Source organism: Protomyctophum parallelum (genome assembly GCF_964188405.1).
Source record: "Protomyctophum parallelum genome assembly, chromosome: 9".
NCBI classification, from domain to species: domain Eukaryota; kingdom Metazoa; phylum Chordata; class Actinopteri; order Myctophiformes; family Myctophidae; genus Protomyctophum; species Protomyctophum parallelum.
Window position 1 is genome coordinate 41,380,174 of NC_139706.1, and position 23,147 is coordinate 41,403,320.

The 23,147-nt window shown below is 44.9% G+C and overlaps 1 protein-coding gene across 1 annotated transcript in view; it reads right to left on the reverse strand.

Annotated features, from left to right (window-relative positions):
- The window catches only part of cntn5 (contactin 5), a 278,248-nt gene that overhangs the window by 146,492 nt on the left and 108,609 nt on the right, over positions 1-23,147 (reverse strand). The window contains exons 4-5 of the mRNA XM_083773470.1: positions 14,335-14,458; positions 5,008-5,183 (exon numbers count right to left, since the gene is read on the reverse strand). Coding sequence (XP_083629596.1) covers positions 5,008-5,183; positions 14,335-14,458 — 300 coding nt within the window. The remainder of the gene's footprint in view (positions 1-5,007; positions 5,184-14,334; positions 14,459-23,147) is intronic.

The following is a 23,147-nucleotide window of genomic DNA, read 5'->3' on the forward strand; positions in this document are numbered from 1 at the left end:
GGAAGAGTCCTACGCTGGAGAATGTGTTGGAGGCACACAATACAGCCAGTGAGCAGAGTAGATGAATAAAAGAAGAATAAAGAAGAAGTGGGACTTGGCCCTTCCTGGATGCAATATGCCATCTATGCACAGCAGCCGTTGTAAAGAAATTGGGTCTTTCCCTTATGCTTCCTTGACATGTGTAACCAATGATGTAACACTGTTCCATTTAGCACAATGGTTCACCATTCATTCATCCATCCATCCATCCATCCATCCATTCATTCATCCATTCATTCATTCATTCATTCATTCATTCATTCATTCATTCATTCATTCGAAGGACACCCATAACTCTGAGAGTGTATATGGAACCAAATGTGTACAATGTCAAAGTTAATCACTCCATTTGTAATTGTAACCACCTTCAAGGAACCAGATGAGGTTTGAGACCCACTGGTGTAGCTAGAGACAGAGTATTCACAATTTCAATCTATGAGCGTAAAAAAAAGTGGACCTGTAATTCCCTGTGCGGATACTTGTAAAGAGTCTCAGTATCAATTCTCCACGTGTTATTAAATATCATTATTACAAAAATGCACAGTCAATCCTAGATGATTATATTTATCTAGTACTTATTTGACGCATTCTATTATAAGTTATTCAAAAGATCAAAGAACTTCCGAGACTTTATACAACTTCGGGGGATCAACGCTTTGTGAGTGGAAATGTGTAATGCCAACCAGATTAAGACGGGCCACCTTAAATTTGGAGCTTGGGGGATAAAATAGCCACCCATTCGTTATGCTGAAAGAGACAGGCGAGGCTCTGCATCCCAATGCAGGCTGCAGGCCAGCTCGCTTTGTCTTCTCTGGCTGGCTTTTTCTTTTAAAGGGTCGTGTTGAAGGCAAACAGCAGAGTGAGACATGGAACTGTTGCAGAGTCAGACAGGGCTGCCACTAAAGATTACTTTCTTAATCAATTCATCTGTTTATTATTGATTTAATTATTGTCAATTTAACACAGAGTGTGAAAATTGACGTGTGCACTACAAATTAATTTAATTTAGAATATAAATGAATTGCACACACAATTAATTGATTAATACAAAATAAAAATGTGTCAGGCTTCAGGCCAGGCTCGAGCTGTAAAACTGCGGTACCCTGAATGGGCATTCAACACAGAGGTTTCTACTATAGAGCCATCTATAGCAGACATATAAGTACTGAATGGGCATTCAACACAGAGGTTTCTACTATAGAGCCATCTATAGCAGACATATAAGTACTGAATGGACATTCAACACAGAGGTTTCTACTGGAGACATCTATAGCAGACATATAAGTACTGAATGGACATTCAACACAGAGGTTTCTACTAGAGACATCTATAGCAGACGTATAAGTACTGAATGGACATTCAACACAGAGGTTTCTACTGGAGACATCTATAGCAGACATATAAGTACTGAATGGGCATTCAACACAGATGTTTCTACTGGAGACATCTATAGCAGACATATAAGTACTGAATGGACATTCAACACAGAGGTTTCTACTGGAGACATCTATAGCAGACATATAAGTACTGAATGGGCATTCAACACAGAGGTTTCTACCGGAGACATCTATAGCAGACATATAAGTACTGAATGGGCATTCAACACAGAGGTTTCTACTATAGAGCCATCTATAGCAGACATATAAGTACTGAATGGACATTCAACACAGAGGTTTCTACTGGAGACATCTATAGCAGACATATAAGTACTGAATGGGCATTCAACACAGAGGTTTCTACTGGAGACATCTATAGCAGACATATAAGTACTGAATGGACATTCAACACAGAGGTTTCTACTGGAGACATCTATAGCAGACATATAAGTACTGAATGGGCATTCAACACAGAGGTTTCTACTATAGAGACATCTATAGCAGACATATAAGTACTGAATGGGCATTCAACACAGAGGTTTCTACTGGAGACATCTATAGCAGACATATAAGTACTGAATGGGCATTCAACACAGAGGTTTCTACTGGAGCCATCTATAGCAGACATATAAGTACTGAATGGGCATTCAACACAGAGGTTTCTACTGGAGACATCTATAGCAGACATATAAGTACTGAATGGGCATTCAACACAGAGGTTTCTACTGGAGACATCTATAGCAGACGTATAAGTACCCTGAATGAGCATTCAACACAGAGGTTTCTACTGGAGACATTTATAGTAGACATATAAGTACACACCAGCGGCCATGGATGCAGTAAGCGCACCTCACTTGACTGTAACCAATTTGGGAAATGTGCAAAAAAACAGGCATTACTCTAGTTCTGAATTGCACATAGATATTGCATCACTAAACCAATTATGCAATTAAAAAAATGCAATTAAATGTAAAAAATGCATTTAATTAATCTTCTGTTTATCAAACAACTGATTAATCGTGTCACTGTAATCGCGTCGTAACACAATTCCAAAATGAATAGGCCACTGCATAAAGCTGAAGCACTAGATGCACTGTTCACAATGCGAGGAAATCTATGAGTGGACCAGATAAGTGGCTTAGAAAAGCTTATCAGGCAGCTGGGAGCAGCCCATGCACTCAGGGGTCGTGTCAAGGTACAACTTTTACCACAGATTCCGTGTCCAAGCAATATTCCCACAGGATGCCCCGGGCAGGTAGTGAAACTCTAATGTCTAATGTCTCCACTTTATTAAAATTACATACATGAAATAATAAGGCTCGTGGGGGAAACCGTGATATTAGAGCTTGATCAGAATGCTCAATGCTCAACGCTCAATGGAATAATGAATGAAAAGTAACCTAGTAGAATATGTTGTCTGTCAGCAGGGGGGCTTTCTCCACAAACTGTGCTTTTTTTCCCCACGTCGTTTTATCTGAACCACCTTTCCGGCTGAACAGCGTGCCTCTGGTTTGACAGGGAGGTGGGCTAACGTGAAATGAGAGAGAGCGGGTCAGACTCCAGGCACACCCTCCATTGCCGCACTGATTTCTGTCTTCATTTTGAGATGGTTTGGGAATTTTTTAAGTGGCTGATCCTGTTTTACAGTGAGTGCTCGTCGTGAATGCTTTAGGTTCGCATAACACAAATGCTCCACAGCATGCTCTCTCTACAGTGGGCCGTAAGCTCCCTGCAGCCATACTGTAGCTGTAGCAGGTAACATGACTATTATGGTCGTTGCCCCAGGGGAAACGCTGAGGAAAACCAACAATGGATTTTCCTGCACCACAGAGCTCTGTGCTCAGAGCCTGTCTGTCTGCACTTCCCTGCCAGGCGATGCCATGAGTCTTTGAGCTTGAGTCGAGTCTGAATTCTTTGAGGGGCGAGTCCGAGGCGAGTCTCAAAAGAACAAACAAAAAGCTCTGACTTTTATCTAATGAATAACGATACATATTGTTTTCGATACGATTTCCGACAATTTCCCAGCCCTGCTGCAGCAGGTGACGTTAGGACAGCGAGCTCCTTAAAATGTTGGTTCTAAATAAAGGTTCAATTTATTATCACGGTGGATGCATTAATGTTGTTAGTACTGTATCCCATTAGTGGTAGTGCTGCTGGCTTGTTTACCCTAACTACCTCATGTCAGAGCACTGTCCATGGTGCTGAAAGCTTTCAGCTTGACCTTTATGTCTAATGGTGTGTGCGCGTGCGTGCGTGCGTGCGTGCGTGCGTGCGTGTACTGGGCTCCACTCTCAGAGTTAAATTAACATATTTTGATCAAGGAGACAAGCAGACATAGTTGCTATGTTAACAATACTGAGCTGTCTGTGTTTCAGGTACAGTATGGGGTCACGTGTCTATTGTCTATGTTCTATTTTTGAAGTAGCCTACAGCTGTATTGTGACAACTTACAAATAATATACTAAAATCTACTGTACTGTACATTTACATCAATCATAGCCTGTCATACCATATGTATAACCTACAATGCATAATATCCATCATGTACCTGAAAAAAAAGCAGATATACTAACTATTCAATGCACAGCATCATGACCTGTTGAAAGCTTAGTATATTTTGGGCATTGCAACGCATTGTGATATTGTAGATCTGCTATTTTTATAGATTTGAAATCTTGAAATTGGACCTGTATACTTTTTATAGATTTGAAATCTTGAAATTGGAATTGTATAATTAGTACGTTGCACTTTTATTCAAGTGCATTTCGAATTCTGGACCTTTACTTGTAAACTATCTATATTGCAGTATTGATACTTTTACTTAAGTAAAACATTTGAGCACTTATTTTCACCACTGCTTATGACTGCTGTTGTGTTGCAGCTGTTGTGCTCGCCTTAATGTTTACATTGCAGTGACTGAGACAGCTTGGAAGCAGTGCACGGTATGAGAGGGATAATGATGTCACAACAACGCGTTGTGCTGCGGCGTGTTGTGAACTTGTAAATCGATTATTTTCAGCATGCAACCAAAGGCAAAATTAGGCATCACAACGAGTCGACATCAAGGCCAGCCAAATGCATTTTCGTCCACTAAAACATTTCAGATGACTTAAATGCGACTAAAACAAAATTATTTTATTTAAAAGACTATGACTAAAACTACATCAAAATTAGCTGTCAAAATCAACACTGGTTTGGGGAGCAGACGCCCCATTTAGCAACACAATTCAGTGTCAGATACGGCCTGCTGTCTTTGGGGAATAGACGCGTGCACAGAATGCTGCTATATAGACCGTGTCCATTTACCCCACAAACCAACAGGTCTGTTTTAAGTGAACGAGATGAAGAGTTTGAAGCCAGTCGCTTGCATCCAAGCAGTTGGAAAGTCATCAAACGTCTGAAGTCAGAACATTTGTCCTGAAAGAGGAAATTCTGGAGCTTCAAGCTAGCTTCAAGTATGTTTCATGGGCATGCAGAGAGAGAGAGAGAGAGAGAGAGAGAGAGAGCTAGGGATGGATGGATGGATGGACGGACAGACAGACGGAGACAGACAGACAGATAGACAGATAGATAGATAGATAGGGTTACTCACATGCAAATTGCAAAAGGCCGTCCCGACTCAAGATTGTTCCAAAGCTGTTCTGTGCCTTGCACTGGTACTTCCCAAAGTCAGTGATCTCACTTGTATTGGTTATAATTAAGTTCCCATCGATAAAGTTGTAGCGGTAATCCGCCTCTGTGTCTACTTCGGTTCCATTGAAGAACCAGCTGGAAACACAATACAAACGAGGGTTATTTGTGTCAAGGGGGCAAAGATGAAAGACACAGAATGAGGCTAAAAGAGACAAGGCGATGAGGGATGAATGCAAGTAGTTCAGACTGGGAAATACCTCTACCTCACTGCTTCTCAAAGTGGGGTAAATTGTGTTAATATAGTGTCTCTTTTTTATATAGCATGCCACTTCGTGCCACACTATGAGCTTGTAGATCAGATTTTTGTTAATTAGTATTATTTTTGTATATTTGAATATATATTTTCAAAGCAAACATTTTTAAATCAAATTTGTGCTTCTGTGGGTCCAGAAAAAAGGCAGTCGATGAATTTCTTTCGTCATAGTTTTAGTTGACAAAATCAACACTGCACTTACGTTAAGCTATTTGAGTATCCCTGCTCTACCTGTATGATGGCGGTGGGTTCCCTCTACTCTACCTGTATGATGGAGGTGGGTTCCCTCTGCTCTACCTGTATGATGGAGGTGGGTTCCCTCTACTCTACCTGTATGATGGAGGTGGGTTCCCTCTACTCTACCTGTATGATGGAGGTGGGTTCCCTCTACTCTACCTGTATGATGGAGGTGGGTTCCCTCTACTCTACCTGTATGATGGAGGTGGGTTCCCTCTACTCTACCTGTATGATGGCGGTGGGTTCCCTCTGCTCTACCTGTATGATGGAGGTGGGTTCCCTCTACTCTACCTGTATGATGGAGGTGGGTTCCCTCTACTCTACCTGTATGATGGAGGTGGGTTCCCTCTACTCTACCTGTATGATGGAGGTGGGTTCCCTCTACTCTACCTGTATGATGGAGGTGGGTTCCCTCTACTCTACCTGTATGATGGAGGTGGGTTCCCTCTACTCTACCTGTATGATGGAGGTGGGTTCCCTCTACTCTACCTGTATGATGGAGGTGGGTTCCCTCTGCTCTACCTGTATGATGGAGGTGGGTTCCCTCTACTCTACCTGTATGATGGAGGTGGGTTCCCTCTACTCTACCTGTATGATGGAGGTGGGTTCCCTCTGCTCTACCTGTATGATGGAGGTGGGTTCCCTCTACTCTACCTGTATGATGGAGGTGGGTTCCCTCTACTCTACCTGTATGATGGAGGTGGGTTCCCTCTACTCTACCTGTATGATGGAGGTGGGTTCCCTCTACTCTACCTGTATGATGGAGGTGGGTTCCCTCTACTCTACCTGTATGATGGAGGTGGGTTCCCTCTGCTCTACCTGTATGATGGAGGTGGGTTCCCTCTACTCTACCTGTATGATGGAGGTGGGTTCCCTCTGCTCTACCTGTATGATGGAGGTGGGTTCCCTCTACTGGGTTCCCTCTACTCTACCTGTATGATGGAGGTGGGTTCCCTCTACTGGGTTCCCTCTACTCTACCTGTATGATGGAGGTGGGTTCCCTCTACTGGGTTCCCTCTACTCTACCTGTATGATGGAGGTGGGTTCCCTCTACTGGGTTCCCTCTACTCTACCTGTATGATGGAGGTGGGTTCCCTCTACTGGGTTCCCTCTACTCTACCTGTATGATGGAGGTGGGTTCTCTCTACTCTACCTGTATGATGGAGGTGGGTTCCCTCTACTCTACCTGTATGATGGAGGTGGGTTCTCTCTACTCTACCTGTATGATGGAGGTGGGTTCAATCTACTCTACCTGTATGATGGAGGTGGGTTCCCTCTACTCTACCTGTATGATGGAGGTGGGTTCCCTCTGCTCTACCTGTATGATGGAGGTGGGTTCCCTCTACTCTACCTGTATGATGGAGGTGGGTTCCCTCTACTCTACCTGTATGATGGAGGTGGGTTCCCTCTACTCTACCTGTATGATGGAGGTGGGTTCCCTCTACTCTACCTGTATGATGGAGGTGGGTTCCCTCTACTCTACCTGTATGATGGAGGTGGGTTCCCTCTACTCTACCTGTATGATGGAGGTGGGTTCCCTCTACTCTACCTGTATGATGGAGGTGGGTTCCCTCTACTCTACCTGTATGATGGAGGTGGGTTCCCTCTACTCTACCTGTATGATGGAGGTGGGTTCCCTCTACTCTACCTGTATGATGGAGGTGGGTTCCCTCTACTCTACCTGTATGATGGAGGTGGGTTCCCTCTACTCTACCTGTATGATGGAGGTGGGTTCCCTCTACTCTACCTGTATGATGGAGGTGGGTTCCCTCTGCTCTACCTGTATGATGGAGGTGGGTTCCCTCTACTCTACCTGTATGATGGAGGTGGGTTCCCTCTGCTCTACCTGTATGATGGAGGTGGGTTCCCTCTACTCTACCTGTATGATGGAGGTGGGTTCCCTCTACTCTACCTGTATGATGGAGGTGGGTTCCCTCTACTCTACCTGTATGATGGAGGTGGGTTCCCTCTGCTCTACCTGTATGATGGAGGTGGGTTCCCTCTACTCTACCTGTATGATGGAGGTGGGTTCCCTCTACTCTACCTGTATGATGGCGGTGGGTTCCCTCTACTCTACCTGTATGATGGAGGTGGGTTCCCTCTGCTCTACCTGTATGATGGAGGTGGGTTCCCTCTGCTCTACCTGTATGATGGAGGTGGGTTCCCTCTACTCTACCTGTATGATGGCGGTGGGTTCCCTCTACTCTACCTGTATGATGGAGGTGGGTTCCCTCTGCTCTACCTGTATGATGGAGGTGGGTTCCCTCTACTCTACCTGTATGATGGAGGTGGGTTCCCTCTACTCTACCTGTATGATGGAGGTGGGTTCCCTCTACTCTACCTGTATGATGGAGGTGGGTTCCCTCTACTCTACCTGTATGATGGAGGTGGGTTCCCTCTACTCTACCTGTATGATGGAGGTGGGTTCCCTCTACTCTACCTGTATGATGGAGGTGGGTTCCCTCTACTCTACCTGTATGATGGAGGTGGGTTCCCTCTACTCTACCTGTATGATGGCGGTGGGTTCCCTCTACTCTACCTGTATGATGGAGGTGGGTTCCCTCTACAGTCTACTCTACCTGTATGATGGAGGTGGGTTCCCTCTACTCTACCTGTATGATGGAGGTGGGTTCCCTCTACTCTACCTGTATGATGGAGGTGGGTTCCCTCTACTCTACCTGTATGATGGAGGTGGGTTCCCTCTACTCTACCTGTATGATGGAGGTGGGTTCCCTCTACTCTACCTGTATGATGGAGGTGGGTTCCCTCTACTCTACCTGTATGATGGCGGTGGGTTCCCTCTACTCTACCTGTATGATGGCGGTGGGTTCCCTCTACTCTACCTGTATGATGGAGGTGGGTTCCCTCTACTCTACCTGTATGATGGAGGTGGGTTCCCTCTACTCTACCTGTATGATGGAGGTGGGTTCCCTCTACTCTACCTGTATGATGGAGGTGGGTTCCCTCTACTCTACCTGTATGATGGAGGTGGGTTCTCTCTACTCTACCTGTATGATGGCGGTGGGTTCCCTCTACTCTACCTGTATGATGGAGGTGGGTTCTCTCTACTCTACCTGTATGATGGAGGTGGGTTCCCTCTACTCTACCTGTATGATGGCGGTGGGTTCCCTCTACTCTACCTGTATGATGGAGGTGGGTTCTCTCTACTCTACCTGTATGATGGAGGTGGGTTCCCTCTACTCTACCTGTATGATGGAGGTGGGTTCTCTCTACTCTACCTGTATGATGGAGGTGGGTTCTCTCTACTCTACCTGTATGATGGAGGTGGGTTCCCTCTACTCTACCTGTATGATGGAGGTGGGTTCCCTCTACTCTACCTGTATGATGGAGGTGGGTTCCCTCTACTCTACCTGTATGATGGAGGTGGGTTCCCTCTACTCTACCTGTATGATGGAGGTGGGTTCCCTCTACTCTACCTGTATGATGGAGGTGGGTTCCCTCTACTCTACCTGTATGATGGAGGTGGGTTCCCTCTACAGTCTACTCTACCTGTATGATGGAGGTGGGTTCCCTCTACTCTACCTGTATGATGGAGGTGGGTTCCCTCTACTCTACCTGTATGATGGAGGTGGGTTCCCTCTACTCTACCTGTATGATGGAGGTGGGTTCCCTCTACTCTACCTGTATGATGGAGGTGGGTTCCCTCTACAGTCTACTCTACCTGTATGATGGAGGTGGGTTCCCTCTACAGTCTACTCTACCTGTATGATGGAGGTGGGTTCCCTCTGCTCTACCTGTATGATGGAGGTGGGTTCCCTCTACTCTACCTGTATGATGGAGGTGGGTTCCCTCTACTCTACCTGTATGATGGAGGTGGGTTCCCTCTACTCTACCTGTATGATGGAGGTGGGTTCTCTCTACTCTACCTGTATGATGGAGGTGGGTTCCCTCTACTCTACCTGTATGATGGTGGTGGGTTCCCTCTACTCTACCTGTATGATGGAGGTGGGTTCCCTCTACTCTACCTGTATGATGGAGGTGGGTTCTCTCTACTCTACCTGTATGATGGAGGTGGGTTCCCTCTACTCTACCTGTATGATGGAGGTGGGTTCCCTCTACTCTACCTGTATGATGGAGGTGGGTTCCCTCTACTCTACCTGTATGATGGAGGTGGGTTCCCTCTACTCTACCTGTATGATGGAGGTGGGTTCCCTCTACTCTACCTGTATGATGGAGGTGGGTTCCCTCTACTCTACCTGTATGATGGAGGTGGGTTCCCTCTACTCTACCTGTATGATGGAGGTGGGTTCCCTCTACAGTCTACTCTACCTGTATGATGGAGGTGGGTTCCCTCTACTCTACCTGTATGATGGAGGTGGGTTCCCTCTACTCTACCTGTATGATGGAGGTGGGTTCCCTCTACTCTACCTGTATGATGGAGGTGGGTTCCCTCTACTCTACCTGTATGATGGAGGTGGGTTCCCTCTACAGTCTACTCTACCTGTATGATGGAGGTGGGTTCCCTCTACAGTCTACTCTACCTGTATGATGGAGGTGGGTTCCCTCTGCTCTACCTGTATGATGGAGGTGGGTTCCCTCTACTCTACCTGTATGATGGAGGTGGGTTCCCTCTACTCTACCTGTATGATGGAGGTGGGTTCCCTCTACTCTACCTGTATGATGGAGGTGGGTTCCCTCTACTCTACCTGTATGATGGAGGTGGGTTCCCTCTACTCTACCTGTATGATGGAGGTGGGTTCCCTCTACTCTACCTGTATGATGGAGGTGGGTTCCCTCTACTCTACCTGTATGATGGAGGTGGGTTCCCTCTAATCTACCTGTATGATGGAGGTGGGTTCCCTCTGCTCTACCTGTATGATGGAGGTGGGTTCCCTCTACTCTACCTGTATGATGGAGGTGGGTTCCCTCTACTCTACCTGTATGATGGAGGTGGGTTCCCTCTACTCTACCTGTATGATGGAGGTGGGTTCCCTCTACTCTACCTGTATGATGGAGGTGGGTTCCCTCTACTCTACCTGTATGATGGAGGTGGGTTCCCTCTACTCTACCTGTATGATGGAGGTGGGTTCCCTCTACTCTACCTGTATGATGGAGGTGGGTTCCCTCTACTCTACCTGTATGATGGAGGTGGGTTCCCTTTATACTCTACCTGTATGATGGAGGTGGGTTCCCTCTACTCTACCTGTATGATGGAGGTGGGTTCTCTCTACTCTACCTGTATGATGGCGGTGGGTTCCCTCTACTCTACCTGTATGATGGAGGTGGGTTCCCTCTACTCTACCTGTATGATGGAGGTGGGTTCCCTCTGCTCTACCTGTATGATGGAGGTGGGTTCCCTCTACTCTACCTGTATGATGGAGGTGGGTTCTCTCTACTCTACCTGTATGATGGAGGTGGGTTCCCTCTACTCTACCTGTATGATGGAGGTGGGTTCCCTCTACTCTACCTGTATGATGGAGGTGGGTTCCCTCTGCTCTACCTGTATGATGGAGGTGGGTTCCCTCTACTCTACCTGTATGATGGAGGTGGGTTCCCTCTACTCTACCTGTATGATGGAGGTGGGTTCCCTCTACTCTACCTGTATGATGGAGGTGGGTTCCCTCTACTCTACCTGTATGATGGAGGTGGGTTCCCTCTACTCTACCTGTATGATGGAGGTGGGTTCCCTCTACTCTACCTGTATGATGGAGGTGGGTTCCCTCTACTCTACCTGTATGATGGAGGTGGGTTCCCTCTACTCTACCTGTATGATGGAGGTGGGTTCCCTCTACTCTACCTGTATGATGGAGGTGGGTTCCCTTTATACTCTACCTGTATGATGGAGGTGGGTTCCCTCTACTCTACCTGTATGATGGAGGTGGGTTCTCTCTACTCTACCTGTATGATGGCGGTGGGTTCCCTCTACTCTACCTGTATGATGGAGGTGGGTTCCCTCTACTCTACCTGTATGATGGAGGTGGGTTCCCTCTACTCTACCTGTATGATGGAGGTGGGTTCCCTCTACTCTACCTGTATGATGGAGGTGGGTTCCCTCTACTCTACCTGTATGATGGAGGTGGGTTCCCTCTACTCTACCTGTATGATGGAGGTGGGTTCCCTCTACTCTACCTGTATGATGGAGGTGGGTTCCCTCTACTCTACCTGTATGATGGAGGTGGGTTCCCTCTACTCTACCTGTATGATGGAGGTGGGTTCCCTCTACTCTACCTGTATGATGGAGGTGGGTTCCCTCTACTCTACCTGTATGATGGAGGTGGGTTCCCTCTACTCTACCTGTATGATGGAGGTGGGTTCCCTCTACTCTACCTGTATGATGGAGGTGGGTTCCCTCTACTCTACCTGTATGATGGAGGTGGGTTCCCTCTACTCTACCTGTATGATGGAGGTGGGTTCCCTCTACTCTACCTGTATGATGGAGGTGGGTTCCCTCTACTCTACCTGTATGATGGAGGTGGGTTCCCTCTACTCTACCTGTATGATGGAGGTGGGTTCTCTCTACTCTACCTGTATGATGGAGGTGGGTTCCCTCTACTCTACCTGTATGATGGAGGTGGGTTCCCTCTACTCTACCTGTATGATGGCTGTGGGTTCCCTCTACTCTACCTGTATGATGGAGGTGGGTTCCCTCTACTCTACCTGTATGATGGAGGTGGGTTCCCTCTGCTCTACCTGTATGATGGAGGTGGGTTCCCTCTAATCTACCTGTATGATGGAGGTGGGTTCCCTCTACTCTACCTGTATGATGGAGGTGGGTTCCCTCTACTCTACCTGTATGATGGAGGTGGGTTCCCTCTACTCTACCTGTATGATGGCGGTGGGTTCCCTCTACTCTACCTGTATGATGGAGGTGGGTTCCCTCTGCTCTACCTGTATGATGGAGGTGGGTTCCCTCTACTCTACCTGTATGATGGAGGTGGGTTCCCTCTACTCTACCTGTATGATGGAGGTGGGTTCCCTCTACTCTACCTGTATGATGGAGGTGGGTTCCCTCTGCTCTACCTGTATGATGGAGGTGGGTTCCCTCTACTCTACCTGTATGATGGAGGTGGGTTCCCTCTACTCTACCTGTATGATGGAGGTGGGTTCCCTCTACTCTACCTGTATGATGGAGGTGGGTTCCCTCTACTCTACCTGTATGATGGCTGTGGGTTCCCTCTACTCTACCTGTATGATGGAGGTGGGTTCCCTCTACTCTACCTGTATGATGGAGGTGGGTTCCCTCTACTCTACCTGTATGATGGAGGTGGGTTCCCTCTACTCTACCTGTATGATGGAGGTGGGTTCCCTCTGCTCTACCTGTATGATGGAGGTGGGTTCCCTCTACTCTACCTGTATGATGGCGGTGGGTTCCCTCTACTCTACCTGTATGATGGAGGTGGGTTCCCTCTGCTCTACCTGTATGATGGAGGTGGGTTCACTCTGCTCTACCTGTATGATGGAGGTGGGTTCCCTCTACTCTACCTGTATGATGGAGGTGGGTTCCCTCTACTCTACCTGTATGATGGAGGTGGGTTCCCTCTACTCTACCTGTATGATGGCGGTGGGTTCCCTCTACTCTACCTGTATGATGGAGGTGGGTTCCCTCTGCTCTACCTGTATGATGGAGGTGGGTTCCCTCTGCTCTACCTGTATGATGGAGGTGGGTTCTCTCTACTCTACCTGTATGATGGAGGTGGGTTCCCTCTGCTCTACCTGTATGATGGAGGTGGGTTCCCTCTGCTCTACCTGTATGATGGAGGTGGGTTCCCTCTACTCTACCTGTATGATGGAGGTGGGTTCCCTCTACTCTACCTGTATGATGGAGGTGGGTTCCCTCTACTCTACCTGTATGATGGCGGTGGGTTCCCTCTACTCTACCTGTATGATGGAGGTGGGTTCCCTCTGCTCTACCTGTATGATGGAGGTGGGTTCCCTCTACTCTACCTGTATGATGGAGGTGGGTTCCCTCTACTCTACCTGTATGATGGAGGTGGGTTCCCTCTACTCTACCTGTATGATGGAGGTGGGTTCCCTCTGCTCTACCTGTATGATGGAGGTGGGTTCCCTCTACTCTACCTGTATGATGGAGGTGGGTTCCCTCTACTCTACCTGTATGATGGAGGTGGGTTCCCTCTACTCTACCTGTATGATGGAGGTGGGTTCCCTCTACTCTACCTGTATGATGGAGGTGGGTTCCCTCTACTCTACCTGTATGATGGAGGTGGGTTCCCTCTGCTCTACCTGTATGATGGAGGTGGGTTCCCTCTACTCTACCTGTATGATGGAGGTGGGTTCCCTCTACTCTACCTGTATGATGGAGGTGGGTTCCCTCTACTCTACCTGTATGATGGAGGTGGGTTCCCTCTACTCTACCTGTATGATGGAGGTGGGTTCCCTCTACTCTACCTGTATGATGGAGGTGGGTTCCCTTTATACTCTACCTGTATGATGGAGGTGGGTTCCCTTTATACTCTACCTGTATGATGGAGGTGGGTTCCCTTTATACTCTACCTGTATGATGGCGGTGGGTTCCCTCTACTCTACCTGTATGATGGAGGTGGTTTCCCTCTGCTCTACCTGTATGATGGAGGTGGGTTCCCTCTACTCTACCTGTATGATGGAGGTGGGTTCCCTCTACTCTACCTGTATGATGGAGGTGGGTTCCCTCTACTCTACCTGTATGATGGAGGTGGGTTCCCTCTACTCTACCTGTATGATGGAGGTGGGTTCCCTCTACTCTACCTGTATGATGGAGGTGGGTTCCCTCTACTCTACCTGTATGATGGCGGTGGGTTCCCTCGTGCCTCACACTTCAGCATCACTTTCTTCTCGTCGGTGTCCAACGCCAAGATAGCGTCATCAGGCTCCTGGACGAAAACCGGTCCAAACTCGTCGCTCTCTGTGGAACAAAAAGAGAGATGGTTGGCTGCTTATAGAGCTGCAATAACGCCACATTGTTTCAGCACTGTCAGGCAGAAACCTTGTAAAAACCTTACGTAAAGTAATGCCACATTCTGACAGAACTGACTTCGGTCAGGTTTGTCTCTATAACTATGAAACCATTGGCCTGTATATGAATTTAATTAAGACTCTTCAGTGGCCACCTGTGTACCGAGACACAGCTCTGATATATCACATTTGATGTCTCAGATTATCTGTGTACTGAGACACAGCTCTGGTATCAACAACAAACCCCAGACCAGAGCGTAACAAAAGACATTAAATACACAACATAACTTTCAATGCATTCCATATACCACGTAGATCTGAACATATCACATGAGCATAATGCAACCCATAAATCACATTGATAATCACAGAATCACCCATTACAGAACTAATGCCACAGGGAGGAGGCCGGGGAGGTGGAGGGAATTTGAACGCTGACATCTGAACAACCACAGTCAGCTAGCATGAAGACTGAGGACAGAGTAGTGCACTAGTGACTGCTTAAATGAACACCTGATTGAATGTGGGCGTGAGCGAGTTAGCCGGCAGCGAATGAGAGTGAAGGGAGTTGACATGGAGAGAGACAGCTGATTTAAAGGAGCAGAATGAACTACTGATAGAGAATGAAGGGGGGATTTCGTGATTTCGTGTCTCAATGCGTTGGATTTTATGTTGACTATGTCTTCATATTTGGATGTTATTTTTTATGTTGCTATGTGTCCTTAATAATAAAGTTTAATTGATTGATTGGTTTATTGATTGTAACTGAAAGTGACCTGTGAGTTTTAGGAATATTGAACCAATTCATAAATTATAACTACATTTGATCCATCTAAACTTGTTTTTGTACTTTTCCTGAAATATATATATTTTTGTATTATATTAATTGTTATTGTTTTGTTTATAGACATGCCAAGACAAGACATACATGACAACAACATACACCAGACTGTGGAGCATATTATACAAGCAACAGACCAATCCTATCAATATGAAACATTAATGTTTGTGCGTGCATGTCCGTGCGCCCTACAGTTTTTGGGTTTCAAGATGCCTCTTCAATTGTCTCTTGAAACTTGATTTCGTTTTTTCTTTTGCGATTATAGCTGGCAGTTTGTTCCACTCAGCCATGGCTCTATACAGTACTGTGTGCTGCATAGACCCTGTTTTGGCTTTAGGGACTTGATAGCACCCTCTTGTGGCATGCCTAGTCTCATATTGATGTAATTTAGAGCTGTGTGTAAGTTGATTGTATAAGCAGGTAGGATGTTTCGTTTCATTAATATGTCTCAAGAAAACAAGGAGTGATATTGTCAGCCTCTCTTGGGCTGTCGTCCAGGAGAGCTTGACATGCATTTTTATAACATTATATCTCATTGTACATCTCAGGGCAAGTCGAGCTGCTCTGTTCTGAACCCGCTGCAGCTTTCCCAGATCTCCCTTGTTTGCTCCTGACCAGATCATTGAGCAATAGTCCAGATGTGAGAGGACTAGAGTTTCAATAACCTGTTTGGTCAGTTGAGGTGTCAGGAACTCTGAACACCTTTTTACAACCGATATATTCCTCCCCATCTTTACCAACACTGAATCAATGTGTCTCGACCATGATAGGTTGTTCACTAGCTTAACACCCAAACGCTTTGTTTCCCCCACCTGCTCAATTATTATTATTAATATTATTCAACGTCAGATTCAACTGCGGTTTGGAACTTAATACATGGTTTGTGGCAAATACAATGCTTTTAGTTTTTTGAATGTTAAGCACTAATTTGTTGCTGGTCACCCATTTGATTACGGTTTCCAGTTCTTTGTTCAAAATCTCGGTTATCTCACCTATTGTAGTACCTTGTGTATATATTGTCGTGTCATCTGAATACAATGAGACCTGTGCTTTTTCAAGGGCTAGTGGAAAATCATTTGTAAAAATGGAAAATAATAAAGGACCTAATGAACTTCCTTGGGGGATTCCACTCCTAACACATCTAGCATCTGATATACTGCCATTAAAGAATACACTTTGAGTTCTGTCACATAGATAGTTTTCAAGCCATAGTAACGCCTTAGGGGCAAAACCATAGCACTCCAATTTATCAATTAAGATTTCATGATCTATTACATCAAAGGCAGCGCTATAGTCTAACAGTACTGCTTAGAGGAGATTCAAATGCTGCCAGCCTCTCCATGTGTATCAATGATACAACTTCGTTAAGCCATTTAGTGAATCAAGGTACATTAGGAGTCTTCCACTCAGTTAAAATCATTATTTTGGCTACTAGTGTGCCGAGCTGTTGTATGGTGTATGGCAGAGCGAGGGCAACCAAGCAGGGCAGCTGGAGCGTCCGGAGCAATATTGATACTGTATCCTCTGCTGTACCATGAAAAGATATTTTTGCCGAAATACAATAATCTTTGGGCAGGACCAGAATGTGTGACCCAGCGTGCCCTGGGATCAATGTTGCATCTGTCACAAATGTCGGAAACAGCTGGATACATTTTGTTCAATCTGACCTTAGAGTAATGTAACCTGTGCATAACTTTAAACTGGATAAGCTGCAATCTGGCATTGACTGTTCCAGACTGTACCCCGCGCTCCAGATCTCGTCGGACAGCTCAACGCCAATATCATCCTCCCAGGCAAACCTTATACAGTATGTGTTGTTGACGGAATAGACAATTTAGAAAACAATGAATAAATACAAAAATAAAAAAATTAGTGGTTTAGAATTGGGTTGCTGTTTCAACAACGCATAAAAACAGTGTTCCTGGGGAAGATTTTAGATAACGGAAAAAGTGAGTTTGTGGGAGAGAAAATGCTTGTTGAGCTCAGTAAATGATGCAACTTGATATAGATCTGAAAAAATGTATAAGGCCTTCCAGTATATACAAAGGCTGCATCTGACTGTGATGAAATGAAATTATGATTAAAACATATAGGAGAGTGTACCGACAGGTCAGGAACTGAAAGCACCCTCCCTATCTGCTTCAACATTTTAATTGAATTGATCAGAACGAAGTTGTCTCCCTGTAGGTGTGCTGGATACTCCTTGGAGGAGAACAAGAGAGCTGAAAGAGAGCTACCCGTCCGTCACTGCCTCGGAATTCGAAAAATAACTGTTTTTCTACCCGACAGCAATGATAGTGCTTATTTAAACTCGACATCCAGACCAGGACAGCTGAGTCGGTATGTAACAGTACATTTTGGTGAACATTTTGCTGCTGACTACCCGATACATGCAGAGAGAGATGTGCAGTTGTGCACAGCCTTTGTAGTGTCAGGAAAGGTGTAAAGCTCCAACTGGAACTGGGAATTGGAAACCTGGACGGCTGTGCCAGCAGCTATAATGATAGACTTTGTATATTAAGGATGTGTTTGTGTGTATGTGTGTGTGTGTGTGTGTGTGTGTGTGTGTGTGTGTCTGTCTGTGTGTGCACGTGCGTGCGTGTGTGTGTGTGCATGCGTGCGTGAGTGTGGTTAGACAGGAAATGGGGGGACAGATGCTAAGTGACACGCAGCAAAGGCCGTCGGGATCGGGCCTCGAACCCGGGACGTGCTGTCAGACTACATTGTACTCTATGTGCCTGGACACCTAGGCCAGCAATCCGGGCATCATGAGTAGATTTTCATGGGACTCTACTTGTATAACAGAGCATCAAAACAGCTCCAATTTTAACATCAGCAATGATCACAGTCTCTAGTTTCTATCTCTGAGGTTTTTCTTTTTTTCCCTTCCCTTCCCTTTGTTTTTATGATACTCTTATCGATCCCCGAAGAGAAATACTCTCTTTTTGCCGGTAGTTTAAAGCTAAGGGTCACCTACAGCTAATGATGCCCCTGGCAGCTTTGGATGCTGCACTTGTCCTGACATTTCAGGGAGACACATGACACACTTGAACTTGAGTTATTTTCGCTCTCCTCCCCACTATACAACCCAGTTACCAAGCAATGTGCTATTCTGAGGTATGTTGTCGGGCAGATCGAAACCTCATATCTCCCATTTTTTTAAATTAGTCCCCCAAAATGAATGCAGTACTTCATCATACAAGAGTGTCACACAAACGTAGTGAAAATAGCCAGGGGTACACATAACTAGTGCGCATGAGTCGTCAAAACGTTTGCTGCGCGGCAGATCAAAGGCATACGAGGCCAACAGCTGAGACAGGAATTTTGAGAATCCTGAAACAACATTCTGGTGCACACAGCCAGGCACTCAAACGAGATGTAAATGTCCTGTAGCCTAAGTAGCCTAAATAAAACTAGTGTTACTAGTGAAAAATACTAGTGTTGACTAATCATTACAAGTGATTTTGAAGAGGAAGTCAGAGCACAGGAAGTCCGTTTCAGTTGTAAACAAGCTACCATGACACTTTGAAACTGAACGGGAAAGTTACGGTGCCGTCAAAGTGCTAGAAGCTAAATCACATTAGCGAACATATTTACAATATTAAAACCATGCATCTGTCATTTGAACAATACACACTTTGGAATTACTCAAACATGGAACCTGCAGTGTAATGTTCATTCATTCATTGGCTGCGGTTTATCTTGATGTTAAGTGGCAGTCCCATACACTGCCACTTAACATCAAGATAAACCGCAGCCAATGAAGACAGTCTCGAAGGTGGAATTGATTGTTTACTTCATTCACTGACAAGGCGGCATTCCAAACATTTCACAACAAAGAAACCCAGGCAATTAACTAACCATACACACTGTGGCTAAACCACCTACACTCAGTGTTAACCCTCTAAGACCCAGCGTTAATTACTTATTATTATTATTTTCTTTCTGTTCTTTTTTCACCTAAACGTCATCAGTGATGTTCATTGCAACGCCATTTCATTGCCATTGGTCATGATATTTGCATATAAATACCCCCCACATAGGCTGAAATTCACACAAATGAAAAGTTTCTGGACAATTTTGAACAAAAATTAACCTATGACTTTTGACCTTTAACCCTAATAAAAGTAAGTAAAAATAATTGTAATATATGTATTTTTGTGATCATTAGAATGTCTAGAACATGTTTTATTCATTACTGTATGATGACATACACCTGAGTGTGCACTACAGACAGCAGCAAACATTGTCAAAAACATTCACAAAATGTCACACAAGGGGTTCACAGCAAGATACAATAACTGAATTCAGCAGCACAACTTACGACATTGAGTCAATATTGCTGGATGTTGGACATTTGTAGTGGTTGTGGTTTCAGTGGTTGAGCTGTTGACAATCGTCCTCCTGTTGCTTAACTACAAATACATTGCCTGTGACTCTGTAGCTTTGCACCTTTGTATATTTTGCATCTGCCTTGTGGGCAGCATACCATCGAGTAGAAACGTCCGTACGTAGTAACTACACCCCCCCCCCCCCCCCCGCCCATGCGATCCCATTGTGAGCTTGCAGATTGGCTATTTTCACGTATCTATGTTTTTAAAATAATACAAAAAAGTTTTGTAGTTTTGTACTTTGTGTTTTGGACATACTGTACAATGTTGTCAATAGCGCCTTGTTCTCACACGGTTAAATTTAATCACTCAGAGTGAGGCTGATTGAACATCACAGAATCAATAGTATTGATTATTGACTTTTGACTACTGACACATGCATGCATGGACAGTGGCACATTTGCACACTTGCACAAAGGAGGTTACAGAGCTATATATATCTATTATTACATTTGAGACGGTAACAAGTTGTAAGCGCACACTTTGTATGCAGTTCAGTTTGGAAAGTCACAGACGGTCAGCATGCGGAAGGGAAGCGCCGCCTATGCCCATGCTCCGCGCAGTCGGCGACCGTGATACGCCACAGACCCCATCACTGCGTTTTCAACCCAGCTCCGTGGTTTCCCTTTCTGTGATGTGCTGGCCCGAGAATATACACGGACAGCGGACACACGACATTCACGGAGAAACAACAAAGAACAACAACACACAACCTGCCCAGCGCTGAAAACACGGTCAGTGGCCAAAGACACACACACTCGGATCGCACTGCGAAACAGACGTGTGGCACAGAGAACAACAACATGGACCGCATGGCAATAGACGCGGGCGCGCAAGATTCTAGTAATATTTTAAATGTACACTGTGGACATTGCCGTGTCTAACCATAACACCCTAGCCCATACCTTCTTCAAAGATTATGTTATATACACAAATATAATGCCTTTTCGGTATATTTTTCTTTATACAATTCTCCTTCACCTCCTTCAGCCATACAATATGTATCTTTAAAATGAAGAACAAACATATGAAAAGTTTTCATATCTTGTTTCTTCGTTCTTCATTTTGAAGATTGAAAACCATAAACATATGATTCTGCTCGGTACACATTCTGATCATAGGAACTACATATTGTATTAATGATACGTAGCTTGCAGAGTTAGTTCAGTCAGATATACTCGAGGGGGTTCATGCCGTGCTCAAGGGGCGCATTCTATCCTCAAAGGGTTAATATGCTGCATTACTGTGGTGAGGGTGTATTCAATGTGTGCAATAATGTCATTCGCTGATGCGGCAGTCAGCTGACCAATTGGGCGGGCTACTTAAGCTCACTAGACTGCATGCTCTTCCTGCCTTCCTTCTGCTTATGGTTCCTGTTATGTGATGTTTGCTCCCACCACCACCCCAGCACCACCGGTGGGCTCTGTTATTTATGTTCCCCATTACATGTTTTTTTTTATTGTATATCTATCTCCCTGCTCTTAATGTTTAATGATGGTGTTTGATTGTGCCGAGCAGGGAGAATATTAGAATAATGTAGCAGAGCCGAATGCCAAGATAAAATAATATATGTACACTTGTATTCTCGTTCTATAATAAATATTGGTTAAATCTATTCGTGAGTTGTCTGACTGAACTGTTATTTTCTTCAAGTTAGGCTAAGTTTAGCCATGACCGAGCCCTGTTGAGGTGAGGTATTTTGGTGACTGTCACCTCCATCACAGTCAGGTACATGTCGTACATGTACACACCGGTTTTGACGCCTTCTTGGCTTCTCTTTCCCCCATGACATTATTGACATGTTCATGTACTCTTCCATAATTCAAAATACAGTGCATTTATTCACCGTAGCACAGTTGCCATTTCAGCATTACATTTACAGGCTAAACCATGCACCTCAGACACTCAGACAGTGAGAGAGCGATGTGGTCGGGTGCAAAGTACATTGAGTATCTTGCTTGAGTACATATCCCATTTAGACCTGAGGACGATTCTGCAAAAGTCTTCTAAATCGTGACAGTTTTCTGAAAAACCCATGTTTCTATGTCAGTCGTTCTCCAACATTTTCATGCCAAGGACCCTCAAAATATATGTAATTGAAATGTTTAGAAATGTTTAGGTATTACAAAAAAGTATTTTGTACCTCGTTATTTGTATTTTTGAATACTCACAGTATTTTAAAAAGCATTATGTACAGTATGTACGATTATGTACTTTTAGAAGCAGGTAGGCCTACTTCACTATACATTTACTCAATTGCAAATTAGACTGAGCAACTTTCACTGGAGTAGATCTGGTATACTTTGACTCAAGTACTGGGGTTGAATACTTAATCCGCCACTGCTTGTCCACATATCAGATCCATAGTAGCAGCACTGATGAGGTTTTAAACGCCATCATGTTCCAATGTGTGTTAATAAAGACTGAACAGCATACTGTAGGTAACTGTCAAAGGTACCTTACCATGACTACTCTCATCTGCCAACAGCCTTCTATAGTTACTGTCAACCTCCGACCTTTTGTGCTTTTGAGCAAAACGTGTATTCTTTGGAATTTCAACCAGGTGAAACACATTTTTGTTGTCCCTGTTGAGAAGAAAATGCCATTACAGTGACCATAACAGTTGTATCATGGTGGGACTAAACAGTTTATTTTGTAATGCATTCTCAGTATAAATAATCTTGTGACAGTAGATGTGACCAGATCTGATGACAAGAAGGGCCTTGGCTTTTCTCCCGGGGCGGTGTGTGCGTAATCGCAACAACCTTTTGTCAGCAAATCATAGCTCTGCAGGGAAATAAAAACGCTTTTGGAATTATACATAAATCAGTAGAGGAAAATGAATCAATAGTACGTTGCTTATTGCCTCCTGCTGAAATTCACAACAAAAGCAATCTGGTGTAAGGAAAACAAATTTAGCACTCTAACGACCAACGCTAAAAATGTAAATGAAAGTCAGTCTTTGTATTTCCATGTATAAATCATACGACATGTGCATCTGGAATCAAATCAAACTGCTAGAGTGTGTTGACAAATAAAAACATGTTGCTCTTTGAGTCTTTTGTTTAGATACCATGAATCTTACAGTTTTCTCTCTCTCTCTCTCTCTCTCTCTCTCTCTCTCTCTAAACCTGTCCGCTTGTTTCTCTGAACAGAGATTCAGCCGCATTGGGCAGTGTTTCCTTTGCTCTGGTGGGTGGAGTATGTTGGAGGGTCCTCCTACATCTGTGCTAAAATGGTCAACTAGAGTGCTCTCCACTATACAACAGCGTTCCAGCCATTATTTCAAAGCATTCCAAAGAGAGCTCACTAAAGCCATAAAGCAGCCATGCCATAACTATCAGTAAGGTTTCAGAGCATTGATACCTATGCATGTTATAATATAATAGCTCATCACTACAAGCACT